General features: G+C 41.1%; 3 protein-coding genes across 6 annotated transcripts; 1 reads left to right on the forward strand and 2 right to left on the reverse strand.

Moving 5' to 3' along the window:
* Nucleotides 1–2,491: 2,491 nt before the first annotated feature.
* On the reverse strand, nucleotides 2,492–4,676 carry LOC106946888 (uncharacterized). Of its 3 annotated transcripts, none has more exons than XM_015031566.1 (5): nucleotides 4,475–4,676; nucleotides 4,250–4,397; nucleotides 3,414–3,784; nucleotides 3,042–3,149; nucleotides 2,492–2,978 (listed from the first exon to the last, which is right to left on the reverse strand). In XM_015031566.1, the coding sequence occupies exons 1-5, from the start codon at nucleotides 4,512–4,514 to the stop codon at nucleotides 2,674–2,676; spliced, it is 972 nt and encodes a 323-aa protein (XP_014887052.1). In that variant the 5' UTR covers nucleotides 4,515–4,676; the 3' UTR covers nucleotides 2,492–2,673. The 3 variants fall into 3 exon arrangements, with proteins under 3 accessions (XP_014887052.1, XP_014887051.1, XP_014887050.1); XM_015031565.1 differs by having other exon boundaries at nucleotides 3,015–3,149; XM_015031564.1 differs by having other exon boundaries at nucleotides 2,492–3,149.
* A 4,330-nt stretch (nucleotides 4,677–9,006) lies between these two features.
* Nucleotides 9,007–10,832, forward strand: LOC106946889 (apolipoprotein A-IV-like). The gene is made up of 3 exons (XM_015031567.1): nucleotides 9,007–9,127; nucleotides 9,203–9,353; nucleotides 10,133–10,832. Exons 1-3 carry the CDS (start codon nucleotides 9,094–9,096, stop codon nucleotides 10,710–10,712), a joined length of 765 nt encoding a protein of 254 aa, XP_014887053.1. The 5' UTR covers nucleotides 9,007–9,093; the 3' UTR covers nucleotides 10,713–10,832.
* A 516-nt stretch (nucleotides 10,833–11,348) lies between these two features.
* Nucleotides 11,349–17,108, reverse strand: LOC106946890 (mitochondrial import receptor subunit TOM40 homolog). Of its 2 annotated transcripts, none has more exons than XM_015031568.1 (10): nucleotides 16,618–17,108; nucleotides 15,274–15,455; nucleotides 15,138–15,205; nucleotides 14,277–14,369; nucleotides 14,097–14,198; nucleotides 13,917–14,022; nucleotides 13,169–13,291; nucleotides 12,505–12,581; nucleotides 12,336–12,438; nucleotides 11,349–12,182 (listed from the first exon to the last, which is right to left on the reverse strand). In XM_015031568.1, coding segments are annotated over exons 1-10 (996 nt in total). In that variant the 5' UTR covers nucleotides 16,620–17,108; the 3' UTR covers nucleotides 11,349–12,042. The 2 variants fall into 2 exon arrangements, with proteins under 2 accessions (XP_014887054.1, XP_014887055.1); XM_015031569.1 differs by having other exon boundaries at nucleotides 15,274–15,497.
* Between the last annotated feature and the right edge of the window lie 1,316 nt (nucleotides 17,109–18,424).

Consider the following 18,424-nt stretch of genomic DNA (forward strand, 5'->3'; position numbering starts at 1 on the left):
TCTGTGTCTCTGCAGCTCCCTCATCGCAGAGAGCTTCGAAATCATCTCCAACTTTCTCTATAATGTGCACACTCACATGGTTTGGTGGATCAAGGACTTCTATAGTAGGTTCTGCCATGAGGTAGATCACCTGCAACACGACCTGGACCGTTTTCTGCTCTATCTGGAAGCCGAGACACATTCCCACGCCAAGGAGCTGGTGGATCACATCCGTTGGAGGTTGGAGGACATCAAGAAGTGTGCCGCCCACTACGCTGAAGCCCTGGACCCCGGAGGCCTGAAGGTCGCCTTGGTGCAGAAGATCCAAGACCTGCACCACCATGTGGAGAATTACTTTGTACACCACCATCATCATCCTCATGGTGACCATAATCATGGTCACAAAGGCCCTCATGACTGCAAAGGCCCTCATGACTGCAAAGGCCCCCACGACTGCAAAGGCCCTCATGACTGCAAAGGCCCCCACGACTGCAAAGGCCCTCATGACTGCAAAGGCCCCCACGACTGCAAAGGCCCTCATGACTGCAAAGGCCCCCATGACTGCAAAGGCCCTCACGACTGCAAAGGCCCCCATGACTGCAAAGGCCCTCATGACCACCATCATCACCGTCGTCGTTATCTTCATAATCTTTGGTACAAACTATTTGGTCACCATCTCCATGACCGCAGATACCGCCTTGACCACCAACATTATCCCAACCTGAAGAAGAAGGTGTATGACAGTCTTCAAAACTTTAGGGTGACCTTGTTCTCCCTGGTTGTCCGCTTTGAGGCCAAACTTACCCACACTACCTATGACCTGAATAAGAAAATTGTTCCACGTAGTCGAAGACGGGAGAAGCTGAATAAGGCTTCAGACAGCCTGCAGGACGACCTGGCGTCTCTGTGGGAGGACTGGGCACAGAGTCAGAAAAAGGTGGACTGAATGGATTTATTAGATCAGCTTCACATCTGAGATTGATATCAGCTTGGTATTCAAATGTTAAAATGTTTAATTTATTATAATGTCTGATATTCTTTCAATAAAATAAACGATCTCAGTGCCAATACTGCATTATGCATTTTTAAGGGCTAAATTTAATCAATTTCCTTTGTAACAGCTGTTTCTATAGATAATCTACACAAATTTAAAATGACTGTGGAATGTAGGCCAGTACCCTACAAGACAAATCTCTGGGTTATGATGTTCTAATAACACACTTAAATCATTTCCAAATACAAACACTTCTGTTAACTGCTGATGATTCCATCCAAATTTCCTTACAGTTTAATAACATGTAAAATTGAAAAAATACTTAAGGTAAAGACTGACTTGGTTCAAAATAGCCATTTGAACCAAGATATACTTTGTGGTGGCTATAAATTGTTTGTGCTTTGATTAGCCACCTAGCGAACCTAGCTGTAGTGGCTAATCTAAAAACAAACAACTGTGTTTATGTCGGCCTCTGGATTATATGAAAGGCTAACTATCAAATAAATTTATTCGGTTACATATGAAAATTATTTGGTTGTTTCAGGTACAAAAACGGCTTGGCTAGGGCTGGAGGTTATTGTTAGCTACTGGAAAAGTTAGCTATATCAAGTCGGAATTTTAATTTGCAAACTTAATTTTATTTATTTACATATGACGGAAATACAACGCTTAAGATTACTGATGAGAAATAATTTATTTCTTTAGCCACTAAAACGGCTTTTTAAGGATAGAAGAACTCAATAATGTTAGCTGCTGGAAAGATTAGCCATAGCAAGTCTTTGGTTAAGAAAAGCTGTAGCTTTTGACATTTACTTGATCATAATTGGATATTTACTTGTTGGTTTGTTTTTTAAAAGTTCTCAAGGTTCCCAAAAAGAACTTGAAATTAGCAATTTTATTTAAGGTTAGCCAGCTAAGTCAAATAGCTACTTAGCTATCTGAGTTAGCCAGTAAAATAACTTGGTTACTGTTAGCTATATAAAAAAGTTGTTTATAAATATTATTCAGACATAACAATAAACCTTGACTAAAGTTTTTAGGCATTAACATCTCATTGAGGTTAGTAATAATAAAAATAGATTACCTGTGAAATCATCAGGCAGTGTTGTAAAATACCTGTTTAAAATGTGACACAATTAGCCAGTAATGCAAAGACGAACAAAAAACAAATGATTTTTGTTAATATCAGCAATTGGATCCACAGAGAAGACAGAGATTTCTGGCAGAGCAGTATATTACCTGCGTGATGAACATGTTTTTATCTGCTTTTTATTGCTGCTGTCATACCTGAATGTATCATGGGGAGAAGAACGTCGTTACCTAGAATTTCTTTAGCTATTTGAGAATAAAACTGTTTTTTTCTTAACTTTATTGTAATATAGGAGGCTCTATTGTAGCTATATTTGGGAGAATGCAAGTATTGCCAAACTTACATATCTCTCAGAACAAAAGGAAGAAGCACAATTTAGTTGCTCTTGAATAACTTTTAAATAAATAGTTTAAGAAAAAAAACAAGAGTTTCTGTATTTCAGTCTTATATTTTGATTAATAAATACCACAGACATTTTACAGAAACCAAAACAAATCATACTGACTTGAAAAAATATGTCTCCATCAATATGTTTTAGTTATTAAAAGTAAAAACAAGATGCTTATGTTTATGTTGATAATGACCCTTGGATGAAGCCACTTGACTCCATTCAGTCGGCCTTTTGCTGACTTAGGAGTAACCAGTCTTGCCATAGACTCTCCAGGTCATCCTTCAGGTGATCTGAGTCTTTAATCAGCTGGCCATGGTGTTTTTTTCTTAGAGGAACCATTTTCTTGTTGATCTTTTTGGTAGTTTGGGCGAGTTCCACCTCAAACTTACTGACCAGGGAGAACAAGCTGGCCTTAAAGGCTTCCATGCTTTCATCTATTTTCTTCTTCGTCTCAGGTCCACAGCCGTGGTCACTGTGACCGGTAGGATGATGGTGGCCAGGAGGTTTGTGACCATGATGGTGACCTTGATAGTGACCATGATGGTTGCCAGGATGGTGACCAGGATGGTGACCAGGAGGTTTGTGACCAGGATGGTGGCCAGGAGGTTTGTGACCATGATGGTGACCAGGATGGTGACCAGGAGGTTTGTGACCAGGATGGTGACCAGGATGGTGACCAGGATGGTGGCCAGGAGGTTTGTGACCATGATGGTGACCAGGATGGTGACCAGGAGGTTTGTGACCAGGATGGTGACCAGGAGGTTTGTGACCATGATGGTGACCAGGATGGTGACCAGGATGGTGACCAGGAGGTTTGTGACCAGGATGGTGGCCAGGATGCTGACCATGATGGTGACCATGATGGTGACCAGGATGGTGACCAGGATGGTGACCAGGATGGTGGCCAGGATGGTGACCATGATGGTGACCAGGATGGTGACCAGGATGGTGACCTTGATGTTGGTGATGGTCACAGTGGTGTTCATGACGGTGAGTTTCCAGGAGTTCAAAGCACCTATTCAAATGCTCATTCAGCTCCTTGGTCTTCTCCAGCAGCGCCATCTTCAGGCCTAGGGGGTCCAGGGCTTCAATGTAGTGGGCTGCCACCATCTTGATACTCTCCATCTTCCAGCGGATTTGAGCCACCAGCTCCTTGGCGTGGTAAAATTGGTCATCTTCCAAATGGTGCAGAAAGTGGTGGAGGTGTTGCTGCAGGTGATCTACCTCTTGGCAGAACCTGTGGTAGAGGCGGCTGCTCCACATGACTATCTGAGCGTACACGAGGCGGAAGAATCTCTGGACGGCCTCGACGCTGTGAGAGATGAGGGAGCTGCAGAACCACAGACAGAAATATGATCAACAACTTCACACAGGAAACAGCTTTTCTCAGTAGAAATATATAAATATAACGGTTCTTAATATTATTAATAATAACAACATTATTATTTCATTTTATTATTATAACAATATGATTATTATTTTTATAAATAGTAATAATATTATAATAGTTATTAAACATGTAAAACTACAATTAATGAAACAAATAAATAAAAGAACATAGAATTTTAAAAGAATAAAATAGTTGCTGAGAATTAAATTATAGATTAAAACATTTTTAAATTGATTATTAATGATACATACAAATAATAACCCAAATATCTAAAAATAAAACACTGTGACTACTGAAATATGTTTGTTTTCTTAAGTTTAGATTTCCATAGCTTCAGCAATGATGAATGTTCCCTTTAAATATTTATCCAGTTTTAATGTAGAAAGTTTGGAGGTTTCCTCTTACCACAGATACTGTCCTGGATGTGATTGTCTGATGTCCCACACATAGTCCTTTGGGGTCATCGTTGACTTCTGGACATAGTCCCAGAAAGCGTCCTGCACCATCTTTACCTGGTGTTTGGACGGAGGGTCATGCTGTCCACCATTGCAACCTGCAGAGACAACACAGCTTAAAGCCTTGTTTTCTTCTTCCTCTGAGATTTTCACCAAAGCATCAAGATTTTCTGACCTGTGAGGAAGACGAGAACGAGGATGACCAGGATCTTCATGGCTGCCTTGATAAAGAGCCAGAGTTATCGTTTTCAGATCCGGGTTGATCCAGAGGAGAGACGCTGAGGAGCTGGAGTCCGACCTGTCCAGCCAGTCAGCCGGCTGATGGACGCTGAAGGTGTCTTCATCAGTATTTATAGGCAGCAGAGCTGAACGGAGGAGATGCTGAGCTCAGAGCTGCCACCGCTCCAGGAAAGTCCTGCTTACAGAGCTGATAATAGGAACTAAATACTGATATTATTCATTAGGACACAGTGATGACACTGATGATTAATTATCAGCAGATACACCAAAGTATCAACATTATTGTTTTACATGTTTGCCTCTCCGAATCTTATTTGTGATTCAGCCCAGTTATTTTATTTGGGTCAGAACCTTGAGCTTCTTCCACTAGAACTGAACATTTTCTATGTTTGGATCAATCTGTCAGCTTTTACTCATCTACATAACAATTAAAAACTAGTGATATAAGTTATACATAACATAACTAAACTACAGAGTTTCTGTTGAAGGTGATAATTTGCCCAGTGACAGTTTATGGAGATATTTGTTTTATCCCAGAATAACCACAAACTTCAGTGTTTATCTGAGACTTTGTGACATAGAGCAACACAAAGTAGATCATAATGTTTTGAGGTCTCTTCAAAGTCATTGTAATACAGGCCATTCAAGAGATCTTTCCTCCCAACAACATCTAAACAACTCTGAAGAATTTTAATTAATTTGAGAAACAACAACATTTAATTTCCTTTTGGCATCAACAAAGTGTTTTAATTATAAATAGAAAAATTCAGAGATATTTAAAAGGTTGTGAGGTTGAGTCAGGTCTACCGGGCCTCAGATTGGAGCATTAAAGCCTAAAGAGTCTAAAACAAAAGATTTGCAGGTTGTGTCTGTCGTATTTCAGTTCCATGTCATTAAAATGTCCAAATGGTGTTCATGTTCAGAAGGACGCTAATGTTAGCTTAGATGCTACTGTTAGTATGTGAGCTACCCATGGCATGTTGACTAACATTTACTGACTCCATTCAGCATGTAAGCATTAAATTTACAGTATGTAATTTTTATTTAAAAAAACCTTTTTAAACATATTCACAGAAGCATGATTGACAGCGCTAAGACCCTCCTTCTGGCTCTGATTGGTCAGTCAGGAGTGGCGCATTCCTTCAGACGGTAAGAGCAGCTCCAGGAGATCGACCTTTTGACAGATTATCTGTCTCAAACTGTCACAACATGGTGACAGTTTTAACACACATTTTTATAAAAGATACTTACTCCTGCTTTTATGCATAAAGCTAGCTAAAATGCTAACATTGGCTTAAATGCTACAAATGGCATGTGTACTATTCACAACGTATTGCCTAATTTTGACTTACTCCATTCAGTAGGTTAAGTTGAGCTTTCGTATCAATATCAACTAAAATGCTAACGTCAGTGAAAATGTTAAAATTAGCATGGAGGCTCTTAGTAGCATGTTGACTACAATGACGTACTCCGTCAGCTAAAATGCTAATGTTCGCTAAGTGCTTCCACTAAAACATGGAGTATCAGTAGCATGTTAGTCATGTGGAGCTGACTTTCCAGTCGCAGCGTCCCGATGCTTGCTTTCAGGAGCTTTAAATGTGTAAAGAAAGTTAAAAAACTGAGACTTTTACTTTGATATTTTCTGTAAGCTTTAAAAGGCCAAACTAATCTCATGTAGCAGTGGTTCGGTTAAACCAGGAATGTAAAGGCTAAAGCCAGAATCATCTGCTGTGGGAAATATGAAGGCTTTTATTTTGTTGATTTAACCTTCTTCCTTCTCTATCTTGGTGATTTTAAATGTAGAGACAAGGTGTGACCTGAAGGTTCAAAGCAAACTGGACTTCCAGAACCTCAGCAGAACCTCAGAAGTTCATGCAAAAGGAGCCCAGACCAAGAACTGAGGGTTTAAAAGTGGACATAGTTTCCAGAAGCTTTTCCAATTAAAATATAATTTTTATTGATCTGATGTAACATTCTGATCTTCTGACACATGATGTTGGTTTCCATTCAGAATAATCAGGCCTGCAGAGAATAACAGCTTATTTCCCTCTGAGTGTGAAGAATCATCCTAATAGATGAGTTTAGTTTTCTGACTTGAGGGACAAACAGGACAGAAAACTAAATACATAAATAAATTCCCAGGCTTCAACGGCACCAAGAGCGACCGATGAACAGATTTATCAGCTTCACTCTCAAAACCTTCAGCAGATAAAAGTAGTTTGTTCTGATCCAGACCCGGGTAATCGGCCGTGATCGTTCCTGTTCCCAGAGGGATTGTGGGTCATGGAGATGTAAGTCGGACTTTGATCCGTGACAATCTGTGCTGGAGAGCGCTGCGTGTCCCGACACAACCCAACCGGCTGATAAGTTTCCCTCGGAGGAAAAGAAAACTGCTGATAAACTTGTTTCTGTCTGACGTCCACAGAAGAACCTTGAAGAAACCCAAAGAAATCTGAGTCACAAACGAATGGCCTTAACGTTCATAAAGACAAGTAATGTAACGTCTTTTTAGAGGTTTTCAGGAAACATTGGGGTTAAAGTCTGACTGTAGGAGTTATTGTTCATCAATGTTTACATGTTTTCTAATAGGTGAAGTCATTTTTATCCCAAAGGAGCTTTAAGAGGAGTGAAGAAGATCCGGTTTGTTTCTGCAGAAAATCAACAAACACGTCAGGAATAAAACTGATATTGCAGAGCGAAGCATAATGAGATCCATGTTGGCTGGAGTTTATTCTGCTCCGTCAGAAGCTAGAGATGGTTCGCATAAATACTCAGGTAGGCTGTGGTCTCCCACAGCATGATACTGCCACCACCGACCTGAACCAGCTACAAAGGAAGATGAACCCATGGCTCAGATTAGAGCAGTAAATGTTGCACCTGAAATTCAAACTCATCGAAGCGGACATAAACACATTAATTTGATTAATTTATTAATTACATAGATTTGAACAACTAATAAATATATGTATATATTTTTTTTCTCTTTTTGTTCTGGCCGGAACCTTTGTATTTGTGCGTTTCTGGTACACCCATAAATGTGACACACCATAGCGATGGACGACAAAGTGGTTTCTCTCGGCCCACTAGGTTTAATTTCTGCTTCTAAACGATCTGATTGGACGCTGGGAAAGATTATTGATGAGTTCAACTTGTTCTAGAAGGAGTTAGCCTACCAGCGAAGCTGTGCTAGCCCAAAATAGCATCCAATGCTAAACATGTTGCTAATGCTAATGTCAGGGTCCACAGTCCACCTTTCTAAAGAGGCTCCGTGACTTTGCTCCAATCTGATGGTTAAAGATCAATAACAGATTAAAAACTATAAGTATATTTGTTTGTGACTTCATGTGTTTATTTATTCAATAATTTCGCAGCAGAAAATGTTTTTAGAGTTGGAATGTTGTTTATTTTGTTGATAAAGGATTTTCAATTAAAAAGTGATAACAGATGCTGCAATTTACTTGATTAAACATTTTACTTGAGTCCCTGACTAGTTATTACCACATCATGTGAGTCTGAGTGAATAAATTTGTTTCTTTCAAACTGAAATAATGAACAATATTGACTTTCCTTCTTGTTTTTAACCCAAACTTATAGACTGATCCCTGCTGTTATAGATTGAACTCGACACACAGGGTCAAACAACCACAACTTCAAAAACGTGTGGTTCACTGATAAGATAAAAACTAAAACATGTTTTTTAAAAATAGATATAACAACATTCAGACTTTTGATTTGTGAAAACATGCTATTTTTCTTCAAAAATACTTTTTATAGATCATTCCCACCAATATCTTTTCCCCAAACATGTTGTCTTAATGAACCTAAAAGTAGAAATAAAATGATGGCTCTTTCTAAATCACTATAGATATTCATATAAATTTATGAGAAGTTGTCTTTTTTTTAAGGTAATGTGGACCTAAATCATTTTTAGCTGCTCCAAGTATAAAGGTCACACATTCCTGGTATAGAACTTTTTTACTGTGTAATTTTGTACTAAATAAAAATTATATAGCATATTTTATAATGGATTCTGTATTACAGCATTTTCATAAAACCCTACAAAAACTAATGGAAACCTTACAGAACATACTTTCTTCATTTCGTACTCAAAACCTCAGCAGTCGTCACTTTGGAGGCCTGGAGCTGCTGCCATTTGATTGGCTGCTTTATTGTCAGGTGAGCCTAGTAGAGTGAACAGTTGGTTTACTGCTATATCTTCTCTCGAGACATTTTTAATGATATAATAAACTAAAACAGTGTTGTTTCTGAGTTCTTATTTGGTTAATTGTGTTTTTTTCTCGGAAGCAGCTGGAAACAGGCTGGAACCGGACCGGCAGTCGGGATTCCCCGCCGGTAATCCGGTGCGTGATCCCGCATTGTGATGTGGAATGACAGCAGTGACAGGAATGCGTCCAACGGGGCACCTGCGGCGGGACTTTGCCCTCCAGCCGGGGGCTATAAAACCCCGATCGGACCGCCGGGGCAGAGCACACCGACCCGACGCTGGAGGAGAACCCTGCTGCCTCTGACAGGTGAAACCCAAAAGGCTCAAACATGAAGATCCTCGTGGTTCTGGTTCTGATCTCAGGTGAGCGGATCTTGACGGTTTGAACCGATTTAAGCCGATCGGCATCGGGATGCTGACGTGACGTTTCGTCCGCAGTTTGCAATGCCAACATCCTGTGGCAGGAGCCTCCGAAGAGCAACATGGAGGTGGTGAAGGCCGCTTTCTGGGACTACGTTGCCAAGGCAACGCAGACCGCCGAGGACTCCCTGCAGCAGATCCGGAACTCCGACCTGGGACAGGAAGTGAAGTAAGAGCCAGGCCTGACGCGATACGTAAACTATTACAATAAACGATAATATTATTATTTTGAGATCATTTTCAGGTAATATACTGATAATAATGCAAAATTATCATCTAAAAGATAAATAAGCTTTAATTTTATAAAGAGCACTAAACTTTGGAGCTTACTAGGTGCATTTAGGTCATTGATAGAAAAAAATGTACTCAGAAATTTTGAGATTAATCTCAGAAATTTTCTAAAAGAAATCTTGAAAATGTTCAAGTTGGAAACTTAGAAATTCTCAAATTTTTTTCAAGACATTTCTTGAGATTAAAAAATTTCTGAATTTTTTTGAACAAATTTTTCAACTTATAGAGCTCTGAAGTGTTTTACTAAAAAAATTCTGACATTAATCTCAGAATGAGATTAATTTTGAGATTAAGTCGTAATATTATTCTCATATTACGACTTCATCCTGGCAATGCTACTTCTTTTTTCTTGTACAACTTTGCTCTCACATCATTACTGTTGAAATACGTCTTTATTCCTGTAATACCATAAACTTTTTTCTCCTATACGACTTTATTCTCAGATTTATGACTATTTTTTTCTTAGCCTGGCCCTAATACTGTCATAAAATAAAACGGATTATGAGGTCTCTGTAAAAAGAATTTCCCTTCAATTATATCAAAATGAAACTTCTCATGTGATTAATTCATTAATAGATTAATCGATACATTTCTCAGGTTTCAGTTTGATCCAGGCAGACAGATTTCTGAAGCGCTTTTTTTTCCTCTTGTTCCCAGTGCAAAGATCTCCCAGAGCGCCGACACGGTGAACCAGTATGTGGCGTCGCTGCGGACCCAGGCCGCGCCCCTGACCCAGGATTTCCTGACCAGGTTCAGCCAGGAGGCGGAGCAGCTGAAGGCCCGGCTGGAGGGCGACATGGCGGCCCTGGAGTCAAACATCCGGCCGTACGGCGAGCAGCTGGTGGCCAAGCTGCAGGCGCAGGTGGAGGAGCTGAAGCGGGAGGCGACGCCGTACGCCGAGGCGGTGGACGGAGAGGCGCTGAAGGCCGTGCTGCTGCAGAAGAGCCAGGAGCTGCGGGCCCAGCTGGAGGCCGGCGCCGCCCAGCTGCAGGCCCAGATGGGGCCCTACGGCGACCAGCTGAGGGGGAAGATGGAGCGTAGCCTGGAGGACTTCCAGCAGAGCGTCGTTCCTCTGGCGCAGAGCTTCGAGACGCAGGTGACCCAGAAGGCCCAGGAGCTCCAGCAGAGCCTGGTTCAGAACGGCGAGGTGCTGCGGGCCAAGCTGGACGCCGGCGCTCAGGACCTGCAGGCCCAGCTCACCGCCCTGTGGGACGCCTTCACCCAGAAGACCCAGTAAACTGACTGTCCATGCGTATTTATTCTGGCTTCAGCCACAGCTCTTTATTTAATAACCTTCTGCACTTAACTTCATCTTCTAATCTTTAAATTTACCAAAATAAAGATGAATCCTCAAACATTTTTGTTTCTGCTTCCTATTCTTTTAGACATTCTTCTTATTCAATTATAAATTGTTCTTATTCAATCATTTCAATTAATTGAATTGAAATGTTTTTTTGTCAAGTACCTTGAGATAACACAAGAGACTGAATATAAATGCACACCACACTTTTCAGATTATGTTAAAAACTACTGACTTATTAGAGGCCTACTAGAAACATTGACCTGCTCAAAAGGTTGTTTCCACCAGGGAAAGAACTAAAACATGCAGAATGCACCACTGTTTTAAATTCATTTTAAATATTTTAAAATCTATATTAAATTATGTTTTTTCTTCAGTTCACATGATTTCATGTCAATCTGATAAAAGTGCAGTTGAAAAGAACAAAACTAAAATATTTTGGGTGTTAAACTTTCCGAGTAAACATGTTTGAAATAATTCTCTTAATGGAGTGAATCAAACTTGGATCAATTTGAATATTTTAAAACTTCAGCAGAATTGGACCAGAACCGACTGAAGGATACAGAGACAGAATAATTTATAAGACATTTTATTTTATGGTCTTTCTATCTCATCCGTTCAGGTTTAAACAGAAGCAGCAATAAAAAGGCAACAGAACCAATCAGGACGGAGAACAAGCAGCTCAGCCGTTGGTGAAGTCACAGTAATATTTAGTTCACTAACTAAATATTTAGCATGGTAACCAATTATTTGGCAAGCAAGCTAAATGCTAGTTAGCCTGCTAACTTAAATAGCTGCTGTTTAAGCTATTTAGTGTACTTTGCAAACTAAATATTTAGGTCCAAGATAATTTCATTTGGAAAATAAATAATTTGAACCTGAATACTTTGAATCTAAATATTCAGTTTACAAATCAGATATTTAGCTTCCCAACTACATATTTAGTTTGGAACTGTAACATTTCTAATGTATAAATAAGATGAAGAAAATCTGACTCTGGAAAATGAACACAGTTTTTCCTCTTATGATTAAATAACCCAAAATATTGCTGCTAATTTTTTACAGTGTAACTTACCAAATGGCTGATTCTACAGCTTTGAACCACATGGGTTTATATTTACTGAATAACAAAAGAAGGCTTCCATTAAAAACAACCAAAAACCAGGAGTAAGACTCAGAACAGGAAGTCTCTGCTGAATTTTACCCTGAACCACCAACAGCTGGATGCAGTAATCAGGCAGAGGGGCAGGGGGCGCCAGAGGAGGCGCTAGCGGATCATCACACCAAAGCCGCAGTGGAATTTGTTCTTCTGGTGGTTCAGGAAGGAGCAGAGCACCAGGGAGAGAGGAAGGGGGAGGAGCTTCTTCTCCAGCGTCGCTCCGACGACCCAGTTGCTGCTGATCACACCTGGAGGCAAAACCCAGAAGAAGAAGCATCAAAACAAACTCCTCCAGTTTATCATGCAACTTCTTTATTTTACAACAGATTTGTTATTTTATGCCGATTTTTAACTGAAATAACAGAAACTTGAGCATCAGCAGGTAGGTGAAGCTCGCTGACCTTTGAACTGCAGGCTGGCTTTGGGAACATCCAGCTGGTAGCCGAACGTCACGCTGCTGTCCTGCCAGAAGGATCCGGCCTCCAGCTCCACGCCGAGCTGCAGCTGCACAAACAGAGACGTTCAGGAGGAGCCCAACGTGGACGGCAACGCCACGGGGTCAGAGGTCACCTGATCGCTGGCTCTGTGGTAGTAAGACGCTTGAACTCCGGCCCAGCCGAGGGTCAGCGCGCCGACAAAGTTACTTCCTGTAGAGAGAGACGTAAACAGGAAACGGATCTGGCCCAGTACTGGACTGGTTCCAGTCTGACCTAAAGAACTGGGACTTGTTTACATGAACGGGGAACTTCTCCATGGAGCGGACAGGTGAGGGTTCCCAGGGTTCAGTCCTTTTTAACCCTCATGGTGCCAGTAGAACAACGAGTAGCAGGATGAGTAAGGGAAGACGTCCGCTAGCGCGCTAACAGCAGAGCTAATTTTTCACTTTCATTTTGTTTTACCCAACTGAAAAAGGAAATTATATTGTTTTTAACCATTCCATTATCATTTTTTTGGTGTATTTTATTTTTATCTTCTTTTCATTCAGGTTGCAGTTCTCTATCACTTCCATGTGCTATTAGCAGATGAGCTAGTTTTTATTTAGTGCTTTAGATATTTTTGAAATAAATGGAGAAAACCATGACAGTTTTTCTTTTTTATTTAAGATATTTTTATAAATTTTCTCATCACCGGTATCAACATGGTTGAAATTAGCACTTTAGCTCTTCCTTATTCTGTCATGGCTCTTTGAACTGCCTCGTTGCTGAAATATGCTAAGCTAATAATTTAGCCTTACCTGTGTACCTGCCCACTAGCGACATAAAGGTCGCCTCGTCTCCGGGCCGACGCTGGTACACCAGCTGTCCTCCCATAGCCAGAGTCGGCGTTACGGACTGGAGGTAGTGTGTGACGACGACCCCTGATGATGAGAGAACATGCCCATCAGGTAAGGAGGAAGTACATCATCATAAATCAGAAAATGGCTACAAGGAAACATCTTTTGGTGTAAACGGTTTAAACCATGCAGTGCTGGACGATGAAACTATCACAACATAATCCTTTCATATCAGTGGAGGTCAATAATTATTGATTAGTTCTTGTTTTAAATATCTGAAATGCTGTAAAACCTGTTCTGTTTTATCCAGTTCTCACTTCACGCCGTTGTTTTTAAATTTCTTTAGCAGTTATGAGGCAAACCCGAAACTGCTGCTGTGCAGCTGTTGCTAGGCAACCAAAGTTGGGGGGAGGAACTTGAAACTGCCTGTTACCCAGTAGGTTGTTGCTAGGCAACCAAAGAGCGAGTGAGTTAGTCGAAGCCACCCAGTTAGCCTAGCTAACCGTTAGCGGTGAGCGGCTAAAGTCTTTCCTCTGCCTACATCTCCTAGTTCAGTGAAATTATTAAATATATGCATCGTTATTGATTTATTGTCCAACCCCATCTCCATGGCAACCATAAGATGCTATCTAAATGCTAATGGATAGTTCAGAACGCAGTGGAGGGAAGAAGTCTGTCCCATCCTGCCATCTCGAGCAGAACCTGGTACCAGAATCGTCGAGGACGTCTGGGTTGGTGAAGGCGACCGCCGCCGTGAAATCCTCGCCCCTGAACTCGGCGTCGGCCTTCCAGGTCACGAACGTCTGCTGGTGGGTCTGACGACAGATTTACTCCATCAGCAGCTGGAGAGAAAACCAGAACCACGGCGAAGCGGAGCGGTTCTGCTCACCTGGAAGGCCACTTTGGACCGGATCCTGTCGGTGACCTGATGGATGACCTGAGCGTTCAGGCTGCCGCTGCCGTCCACGTCGCCCACCAGGACTGGGTAGAACTGAACCGGAGAAACGACGACTCACATCCAGTTCAGAACCCAAACGCGAGACAGGAGTCGGGTTTTACCGCCGCGTACCTCAGCAGGACCGGCCTGACCGGATCCGACGAACATCGTTCCGAACTTGTAGCCGGAGTCTTCTGTGGAGCTGAGCTGCAGAGAATGATTCACCTGGAAGGACAAAACGGGCGATTAAAGCCTGGAGTCTGGATGTAACCAAGAGAAAACAAACAGTTTCTGGCCTCAACGCGGTTCAGACACGCTTCAGGGAAAGTTTTCACGCTGCTCCAGCACTTTGGAGATAAAAACGATGAAACGTTTTAAATGTTTTGAAAGTTCTCTCACACACCTGACTGGTGCAAGAACGAAACACAGATTTAACAAAAAATCTCACAATTTCATTTTATTTATTATATAAAATATAAGCCAAACTTTATTTAGATTACAGACATTGAAAATAAAAAAATATTTGTCATTTAGCAAATAGAAAAAATCTGGAAAATTGTAACAGACCTGAAGCAAGAAAAGCTCATTTAACTCAAGACAGAAAAAATAAAATCCTTTTATCAACTGGAGTTGATGTTCAGATTTAGGCTTGTAATCAAACGTTAGATTACACTTTGTTAGAAAACTGATCTTTATTCTTTCTTTTATTTTTTCAACAGACTTTTGCTAAAACTCCCACGTAAAGTTGTGGGTACACACATTTGTTTGTTATTCATCTTAAACGCAAAATGTTTGTTTTTTTGTACATTTTTGGCTTAATTGCTGCTCTGAATATGTTGTTCTTCCAGTAATTGACCTTTATTGGAGTATCTATTCTCCAGTTAATGGTTAATTGATTTCTAAATTGATTATTATCAATTATTGGATTGTTAAAATCCGATTATCTTTTGAGAGCTGACATGCGTTCCCTTGCCGTTCTAAGCTCAAACGGACCTGGAAGTGTTTGCTCAGCGTCTTGTTCAGGACGAGTCGGACTCCGTTCACCTGCGTCGGGAAAACCTCTGAGGAGAAAAGCTTCAGGTTACCTCCAGCCGCAGCGCAGCGTCTTCAGACGCGCCGCTTCCGTTACCTTTACATTTTTGGTGACACTGCTCAAACTCTCCGGGGTTGGGCAGAACGTTCTTCGCCTCCCGCTGCGGTCTGGATCCGGTCGCAGGAGGAGGAGGGAACAGAAGCAACCCGAAGCCTCTAGGCAGCAGCGGCGCCGGGGAGGCAGCCGGTGGCGGCGGGGCGGCTAAAACGCTGCCCATCCTGGGAGGAGGAGAGAAAGACCATAACAACCCAGAACAGGATCTGGGTTACCTTACAGACAGAAAGGAACAGTTGGGTTTGAAAAATAACTTGGCACAAAATGCGTTGCTTCTTTCAGCCAGCTGGTCAGCAGTGCACAGCAATGAGGAGTGGAAAGGTTCAGAGGTCCAATACGGGGAGTGAAGACAAACATAGGAACCAGGACAGAAATTTTAACAATCATGAAAAGCAAACAAGTCTGTGGCAATAATCAATTAAAATGAGCTTAATAATTTATTTTATGATTAATATTTTTTGAAAGGGCAATTTTATTTGCAGAGACTTTAGAATCAATTTTTATCCATGGTTTCAATTGTTTCAATGTTTGGTTGTTTTATTTTATATATTTAAAATAAGTTCAAGTTCAGAATTTAATGTTTTACAAAATTAAAGATAATTGATCTTTGAGATCCAAACATCATGATGCCAAATGCTGCTGGATGATAAACTGTCTCAGAAGTAATCACGATAAACGATAATGTTGCTGCTTTGAGACCATTTTATGGTGATCTAATGGTAGAACATATTCTCAAATATCAATAAACTTCAAATTCAACACAGGAACTGGAAGACATTTTAAATACCCCAAATAAATAAACAAATAAAATGAATTATGGAGTTTTTGTAAACAAAATTGTCCTTCCCAAAAAATGTAGTTGAGACCAAAACACCAGACTCAAGACTTTTAATCTAGCTTTTGGTAGAAAAGGAGGGGGGAGAAAAAACTAAATCATGCAAATGGAAATTACTGAGCTTGTTTTAATTGATCATGGATTAATTTATATGCTTATTGCAAAAGTCCTACGATTAATCGCCAGAATAATTGATAGGATAGTCATTAATTGCAGCATTAGTCATTAGTAGCTGAAGCTCAGAGAAGTGGGACAGGTGAATCATCATCTCAGGTATAAAGATTCACTGTCCCTCAGACAGCGGCCCATCCGAACCCATGACCCGGTTCGGATGGCTCATCCGAACCCATGACCCGGCTTCTGGTGGAGTTTACAGGTGGAGAATCAGATTCAGCTGCAGGTAAAGCCTGAATGACCGGGCACTTAGAGCAAACCTCAGCTAAACGAGTCAAGCTGCAGCTCAGAGAAAAAACTAATTTTTTTTCACTCACATTGAGGTTTCCAGCGGAGGATGCGGCCAAAAGTCCAGTCCACAACGCCAGAAAAAGTGGGTGTGACGCACAAATGCAATTATGATTAGTCCAAACAGCTGTCCGTAATTTTCGTCCTTCAGTAAGAAACGCGGTGTGGTTTACAGATGGCCATGAACCCCTGAGAAGCTCGTTTCTTCCGTTTAATCACCAGTTACAGACAACTCTGCCCCTCACAACATGGCGGCGCTACTGAGAGCTCAAACTGAGTGTAGCTTGTCATGCTCGAATTCTATTGGCTCAGCGTAGCAAAGACCCCTTGACGCAGTAGGAGCTGAGCTTTCTGATTGGACGGGCTGAAATTCGGCGGTGCGAGTCAAATTGGAGAAAGAAACAGCTAGAAGGAGGGAATGGCGGCAGGAAAACCTCCGAAGGATCAAACTGCTGGTGACGGAGGTTCTCCTTGGTGTATTTCATTTGTTACTGACAAAACTGGATACGAATGTAACACAATAAAATGTTAACTTTGTGTGGATGAAAGATGCAGTAAAGTGCGTAGAAATGGCATCCATATGACCCAGATTAAGACAAAATGGTTGGATGGATTTATGAACCAAACTGTTAAAGAACAGTTCTGAAAACCTTCAACAGATGCAACAAGATATAAACAGTTAAATTAATTTCATTCATAATCTCAACGTAGAGCTCCTTATTAAAATTTTTGCAATAAAAACCAAACAGGACAAAATAATGTTCAGGCCAATTTATTGAATTTTGAAGTCTCTGCATGTTCTTCCATGTTACACCAGTAGAGGGCAGATTGGTCAAGTCAAAATTAACAAAATTACAGTTTTCTACTTTATCCAATCAAACTTTTACATTTTTTTTTTGGAGGAAAACAAACCGACTTCCTGAGCAAAAAGTCCTAAATGAAGGAAAAGCTGGAGGCCGTTTTCCAATCATGAAGCCTCCAGCAGCAGGTGAGTTTAAATCAGTGCAGCAAGTCTGGAAATCCAATTTAACTTCGCTTTAGAGAAATCCACATCATGGAGTCAAAAGTTTTAGTTTGGTTCATTTTCCTCCTTTAGGAATTCGCATGGACCCGGTTCCAGTTCTGTATTTAGTTTTATCCCAGATTCCCTCCCACCCCCCTGTCGGCACTCCGACACAAAAACACAAAACGAGTCGACAGACAAAACGAACATCATGACCTCCTCTGGTTCCCAATCCCACGAAAACAAACGGATCTTTTTAAAGCTCCAGGGATTGAGAAAGATCGCTTTATGGTCCAGAATTCCCCTTTGAGCAGGAATATTTAGCAGAGCTTCTGGAAATTACGTTAAATCGGAATAAAGCAGAGAGTTTGGATCCTAGACCTGGATCCCAGAGGAGATAATGATGATTGATTGATCGGCAGGGATGTGATCAGAAAAAAAAAGATAAAAAGGAAAATATCTCGTCAAAAAAACTGTTTCTCTGGAGGAGGTGGCAGATCGGAAAACTCAACAAAGATCACATCCCTGACGACAACGCGTCTGATCCGACGTCAAATCCGATGTTTGATCAGACATCCGATAAAACAAACGGAATCGCCGACATGCAGCTTCACGTTTTTTTCGTCGTTCCGATTTTGTTCCCGGCTCAGCAGAAACTGCATGTGGCAATTCCCATCCGCTGCGCGCGCACACACACACACACACACACACTCACAGAGACACACACACAGAGACACACACACACACACACACACACTTTAAACACTCCCACCTCTGACTCTCATTCACTTTTTTTGGTTTTGCTTCAATCCTGAAAATCAGTTTCAAGAAAA

This window comes from Poecilia latipinna, unplaced genomic scaffold, assembly GCF_001443285.1.
Source record: "Poecilia latipinna isolate Pla-1442-1.1 unplaced genomic scaffold, P_latipinna-1.0 Scaffold211, whole genome shotgun sequence".
NCBI lineage: Eukaryota > Metazoa > Chordata > Actinopteri > Cyprinodontiformes > Poeciliidae > Poecilia > Poecilia latipinna.

Bases quoted from the DNA above. Each gene is read 5' to 3' on its own strand.
- LOC106946890 (XM_015031568.1), bottom strand. The intron at 15,206-15,273 runs GTAACGGAAGCG...TTTTCTCCTCAG, and splicing joins GTGTCACCAAAAATGTAAAG to AGGTTTTCCCGACGCAGGTG. The intron at 14,023-14,096 runs GTGAGCAGAACC...ATCTGTCGTCAG, and splicing joins GGTCCAAAGTGGCCTTCCAG to ACCCACCAGCAGACGTTCGT.
- LOC106946888 (XM_015031564.1), bottom strand. From the start codon at position 4,514: ATGAAGATCCTGGTCATCCTCGTTCTCGTCTTCCTCACAG. The intron at 4,398-4,474 runs GTCAGAAAATCT...TTGTCTCTGCAG, and splicing joins CGTTCTCGTCTTCCTCACAG to GTTGCAATGGTGGACAGCAT. The intron at 3,785-4,249 runs GTAAGAGGAAAC...GTGGTTCTGCAG, and splicing joins CATCCAGGACAGTATCTGTG to CTCCCTCATCTCTCACAGCG.
- LOC106946889 (XM_015031567.1), top strand. From the start codon at position 9,094: ATGAAGATCCTCGTGGTTCTGGTTCTGATCTCAG. The intron at 9,128-9,202 runs GTGAGCGGATCT...TTTCGTCCGCAG, and splicing joins GGTTCTGGTTCTGATCTCAG to TTTGCAATGCCAACATCCTG. The intron at 9,354-10,132 runs GTAAGAGCCAGG...TCTTGTTCCCAG, and splicing joins GACCTGGGACAGGAAGTGAA to TGCAAAGATCTCCCAGAGCG.